Here is a 6,000-nt window from a genome sequence, read left to right on the forward strand (position 1 = left end):
AAGTGGCGAGAGTGTGTTGGGGACGCGTCCTGGCAGCCCACGGACTGGGCGCGTGATCGACCTCACAGTGATTCAACGCAGCTGCCCATTCGATCCCTTCACACAGCCTCTTTGTCTTTAGGACGAGGTAACATATTTATACAAGCTTCATTCGTCTTCATTTCGCCTTCATTTTTGCAGTGTCCTGTTGAATTTCATTTCGACATATATTTCTCAGCATTTAAATCGGCCACCCAGACATCAGAAAACATACCCTTTATTCAATGAAATAAATTTTCCACCGATTTGGCAGTTATTCGATGTATAGTCAAAGATGTGCATCTTTGACTCTGCATCTTGGACTTAAAAGCAAAAAAGAAGACCCATGCACTTGACTCCATACAAAGCAATCATGTCGTTTTGCAGCTACAACAACCAATGGATAGTCCTTGATTACAAGCTGTTTACTCCTGGAAATCGGCTTCCGAACAACACGCTGTGGATCCTAGAACAGATGCCGTAAGATTAGTTTCTGCTTTTCTCTTTCTTAGCCTCTATTCGCGATATTTGTAACGTTTTAATGCGTGTGGACTCTTATTTCAGTGGAATTACGAGACAAGAAGATATTACAGATGTTCTTCGAAAAAAGACTTATTGGCCTAGCTACAATATTGCGTGAGTATGTAGTTCTTTCATTCTATTGTGAGCTATGTAAATCATTGCAAAATTATGAGGTAATATTATCAAATCTGATTTGTTTATAGCGTAATTCCACATCCTAGTGGCGAAAAAAACTTAAGCGTTCCGATCAACGTTTTCTGCTCTTAGCGCACGGCTGAACTTAGGGCGCACCGGCAGTGTTTAAAACATTGCGTATTTTTTCACACGCCGGGAAGGCGCCAGTGGACTGCTATATATTTGCATAGGTACTGAAAAGAAAACGATGTAAACAAATCACGAAACATGTCAGACGTATTTATTTGTTGAGCGAAAACAAGTCTTGTAATCGCGCCATTTAATTTCGAGCAGCTTCATGAACAGCTATTTTAAAACAAAGTTTTATATATGGTCATTGCAAAATTCTAGTGTCCCAACCAGACCGCCATTGAAGGCAATCAATAAACCAGAAGCAGGGACAGCAGTGACGGAACGCAAACTGTTGCAAAGCACGGAGAAAAAAATATGGTGCAGACATCGTCAGTGAGCCGTACCTTTAACTGAACCAAAAGGAGCTTTTGTATTTGGATAAAAGTGCCCAACGCGCAGCGTGCTGCGGCAGGCTGCAGCATGTGAGCAACTTATTCTTTCTTAAAGCCTTTCTAAAAAAAAAGAGAGAGAAAAACTGTGTATACCCCAACTCCGGCATTGTGCACTGTTTGTTTTCCTGCCGCGCTCTTTCTGTCACATTTTCTCCCTCAAATATGCGCCAAAAAGGCTGCCAAATTATTCCCATACAGTAGTGTTGAAATCTGGGCCAGTTGGTACATGTTCAGGAGTAAAACCAGTCAAAAAACGGGACACAGCGAAGAGACGAGGCACACACACGACGACTGGACTAGCAACTGTGCTTGTTAGAAGAAAACAGACTCCCAGGAAAAGTGGCAAAGTTTGCGCAGCTCAGTTAACAGCAATCTACATCAAAAGATAAGCTGTAATCTAACGCCGTTGCGAAAGGAAGCTAAGTTCCTTCTGCATGAGGTAGATAGAAGGACTGCTGATACAATCAACTCCTTGAATACTGATGAAAAACGCTTCGAGGATTTCGCGCTCAACTTTTCCCTTGCCTCTGCCTACAATACTAACATTGGAAAATAGCGGGTAGCAACCGCATTCCCGGCAATGTCGAGGCAAGTTAGCGCCGTCAGTAGAGGACAGAGAGTTGTGGTGTTCTCTTAGTCTGTCATTAATACATCGGCCTGTTTGCCCAATGTACACTTTTTCGCAGGTCAACGGAATTTTGTAAACAACACCTGTGGCACAGTTGACGTAGCGGTTTTCATGTGGCGTCGAACAAACCGGCCGATAAGTCCTGCCACGTGCAACACGTGAGCACAGGCGTGAAAGCTACGTCAACAGTGCCACAGGTGTTGTTTACAAAATTCCGTTGACCTGCGAAAAAGTGTACATTGGGCAAACAGGCCGATGTATTAATGACAGACTAAGAGAACACCACAACTCTCTGTCCTCTACTGACGGCGCTAACTTGCCTCGACATTGCCGGGAATGCGGTTGCTACCCGCTATTTTCCAATGTTAGTATTGTAGGCAGAGGCAAGAGAAAAGTTGAGCGCGAAATCCTCGAAGCGTTTTTCATCAGTATTCAAGGAGTTGATTGTATCAGCAGTCCTTCTATCTACCTCATGCAGAAGGAACTTAGCTTCCTTTCGCAACGGCGTTAGATTACAGCTTATCTTTTGATCTAGATTGCTGTTAACTGAGCTGCGCAAACTTTGCCACTTTTCCTGGGAGTCTGTTTTCTTCTAACAAGCACAGTTGCTAGTCCAGTCGTCATGTGTGTGCCTCGTCTCTTCGCTGTGTCCCGTTTTTTGACTGGTTTTACTCCTGAACATTCTCATCCAGTTGAAGACGCAAAGTTATTGCCCACAGCGAGAACACGGCAAATGTTTCAAGAAATAGAACAAAGGCGGTATCACTGCTAAGATCGGCTGACTGGTTCTGTTGATTTTAAAGTAGTTCCCGATAGAAATTAGGCACTATAATTACATCCTGCACTACAAAAGTCAACGTCATTGTATTCCGTGAGTAGTGTGCTCACATTTGCTGGCAGAGCATTCTGCACCGTCGAGGTTATGGATACTTAACTGCAAGATTCTGGTACGCAAGGAAGTCATGCATGAACGCTTAATGGCTGCCTTGTGAATTGAGGCGATATTACTGAGAGTGGAAATCACATTCTTGCAATTATGCATTTTTGCGCTTCTAGTTACTTCGAAGATATTTTCGACATAAGCGGACAGCAGCAGCTCGTGAAGAAGTACGGGGACTACTACAGTTATGACAAAGCGCCGAGAGCAAACATCTTTAGGCGGGACCACGTCAGAGTCTGTGACTTGGATTCGATAATGGCCCTGATGAGGTACGAAACTCCTTTCATTCTTTTACAGAATAGAAAGAGTTCTTACAACTGTGTCAGCTACTCATGACTTGCTGTTTACTGGTATTTTAGCGGCGTGAGCAGTGTTACAGTCACTAAATGGAAATGCCGGCTTGAGTAGCCAAAGCCATGATCCACCTCCCCACCTAACCCCTTCCACCTTCAGCATCAGCTACCCAACCATCAACTACCCACCCGCTCAACTATACCATCCAGAAGCTCCTCCCACACACCAGACCATATACATCTACCTTAAATAACGAACGCTTCCACTTAACACAAGCGTTCCGCTCAGCAGTGGAACAAAGAACCGACGCTGAAATCGAATTTAAACGCGCAATGAAAAATCCAGCTGCCCTCCAGAAACACCACCCACCAGATACCTCCCAAACCCATTCCCCTAGCTAGAGGGCGCCCCACCTAGCCCCCCCCCCCCCCCCCCCCCGCAGCACTCCCACTTCAATGCAGCAGATGTAGCAAGTTCAAAAGCACAAAGTCATCAGCGAGCCGTAATATGAAGCCAAAATAAAAGCTAAAATAATTGGAGCAATTTCCAGGCAGTGAGATGCGGCAGTGGGGAAAAGCATCATCTCAAGAGCGCATCGGGCTTACGCATTTAATTTCGTCACACCATCTGAACGTCTGTCGATTGTTTTAAAGCGAAAGCACTTCTAGCCGCGCTTCCCAGGTTTCAGCAGTGTGCGTGTGTGTGAAGCCTCTGCGTAGTGCGTGTAACTAGGTAAATGGGTCAGCGGACACCTAAACACTTATAAAAGTGATCTATTGGCAGTCTATAGACTTTTTATAGACTATATTGCCTTCCTATAGATATTTCCTTTTGTCTATTCGCAGTTTATAGACTGTAGACAGAAGTTTAGTAAAAGTTTAGGACCATAAATCTTTATATTGTCTGTAGACTGTGGATTTGTATTGGCTTTAATCCCTTCTCTAGGATTTGTCGATAAACAGTCTATAAACGTTATAGACAAAATTCTATGGACAGTCTATAGACTGTCTAAACAAATTTTTGTAGCACTTTGAGGTACGTGGCGGCGGTTTTCACCTGCAAAAACCCCGTTCTTTCGCACAATATTTCGTGCTTAGCTCTGCCAAACCACCAGCCATTTTTTCCCAATGCCTTTTGATTACTAAGTTATTACTAGAAAGCAATTAAAGTTCTTGTTGAAAGTACGGGGACAATTCTAAGCATCCGAACTAAGAACCGCTGATACGAACTTTCAGCCGACGTCCTCGTCGACATCCTTGATCACGCAGGCGCCGAAAATTATGAGCTTATGGCCGCCGACGAAGTGCCCATCTTTAGATTTATATGTTACATCTGCACCGAAAAACAGGCTTACTTCTGTCGTGCTTATATATGCTGCCAGTTGGAGAGCTGTCTAAAGAGAACGGCTCTTTTTGTGCCGTAGCATTTGTGCACAACAAAACCGGTTTCTATTCGTTTCTTTCCCCTTGGCAAGGTACAACGACTACACCCAGGATCCCTTCTCACGCTGCAACTGCACGCCGCCGTACAACCCAGTGTACGCCATATCGTCTCGCTACGACCTGCTTGACCCGAGCGGCAAGTACGACGTACCCGATATGCACCGGATATCTGTGGGGGGCATCGACATGAAGGTAAGCGCGATAGCCTGGTACGCTCCCAAGTATAGCTTTCAACAGAGCGAAGAGTTGCCCCAGTGCCGTTGACAAGAGGCAGACTTAGACGCGACCGCCAGTGCCGCGACTGGCACTTATGTTGTCAAGAGACGTGTCGGGAAACCATTGTATGTAAGCGATAGCATGAAGTTAGCGTTCATCTGATGGACATATATGACTACTGTTTTTTGTGGGTTTATTAAAATTCACACGTTATAAGCGGAAATCAATTGCCAATGGGCCACCGCGGTATTTCAGTGTTGTGTAGGCGCTATCCTTAGTAATTGGTATTTTAATCCGGAGGAAAAGGTGGGAGGTGGTGAAAAACTCACAGGATGGTTACTACTATGTAACGAGAGATTCAGCGATAGCTGTTTATGCATTAAGATTTGGGGATATTCTGAGGTAGAAAAGATACGGTGATCTCATATCGCACTGGTGTAGTGGTCAGGTGATGTACCCCTGCACCGGCAGGCGGCTGTTCCAAACAGAGCCACCCGTAGGGTTTTGCGACCCAGGTCGACCGTGATATAAGGCGAGTGTGTTAATTACCGGTGGGTGCGTTAATGACATTTACGCACCGACCGGTTACGCCGACGGCGACAGCGATGCGCAAGCCAGGGACTGGCGCCTACCAACTGTCGCTCTAAAATAGCGCTAGTGGTGCCCATTGTATATGTCTCTTCCTGTGCTGCTGTTGAGTCACCCTGATTACGACTCTGTTTTTCAGCTGACAAATTACTCGATGTTCAAGTCACTAGAATTTATCGGTATCAGCGGACCGACGTGGGACACCCAGCCCGTTTTCCAATGGAGCAGCAGCGGGTTCAAAGATAGACACATCGGCCATCCCGACATCTGGGAATTTGGCCCCGTGCATCGAGTGTGGGGCTCATGCACATAATGACGTGTAGCGAACTGGACTCGAAATAAACTAAAACTGAAGACCCTGACTCAATCTTTCTCTGCTGAATATACTGCTGACATGTTTCTACACAGAGAAAACGTGTGATAGGCCTGTGGGGTTGCTAGATGACATAGAGCTACTTGGCTTTCCCGCAATGCACGCTGTGATAACTGACAACAGTAATACACGGGTAACGTGCAAGTGCAGAGGGGAGGCAATTTTTAGACAGGAAATGCGACCTTCTCAACGTCCACGATGTAAAAGTCGCTGTCGAACAGCGTAATGAAATGAAACTATCATTATAGATCTCTGCAAGCAGCGCTAAAAATGTTAGAATC

General features: G+C 45.3%; 1 protein-coding gene across 1 annotated transcript in view; it reads left to right on the forward strand.

Annotated features, from left to right (window-relative positions):
• LOC144120598 (putative phospholipase B-like 2) overlaps window positions 1-5,708 on the forward strand; it is a 28,364-nt gene extending 22,656 nt beyond the window's left edge. Inside the window, exons 7-11 of the mRNA XM_077653169.1 lie at window positions 406-498; window positions 583-654; window positions 2,923-3,075; window positions 4,575-4,734; window positions 5,486-5,708. Of these exons, the coding sequence (XP_077509295.1) occupies window positions 406-498; window positions 583-654; window positions 2,923-3,075; window positions 4,575-4,734; window positions 5,486-5,659 (652 nt within the window). The 3' untranslated portion in view covers window positions 5,660-5,708. The remainder of the gene's footprint in view (window positions 1-405; window positions 499-582; window positions 655-2,922; window positions 3,076-4,574; window positions 4,735-5,485) is intronic.
• Window positions 5,709-6,000: the final 292 nt, after the last annotated feature.

The sequence above is a fragment of the Amblyomma americanum genome, chromosome 2, assembly GCF_052857255.1.
Source record: "Amblyomma americanum isolate KBUSLIRL-KWMA chromosome 2, ASM5285725v1, whole genome shotgun sequence".
NCBI lineage: Eukaryota > Metazoa > Arthropoda > Arachnida > Ixodida > Ixodidae > Amblyomma > Amblyomma americanum.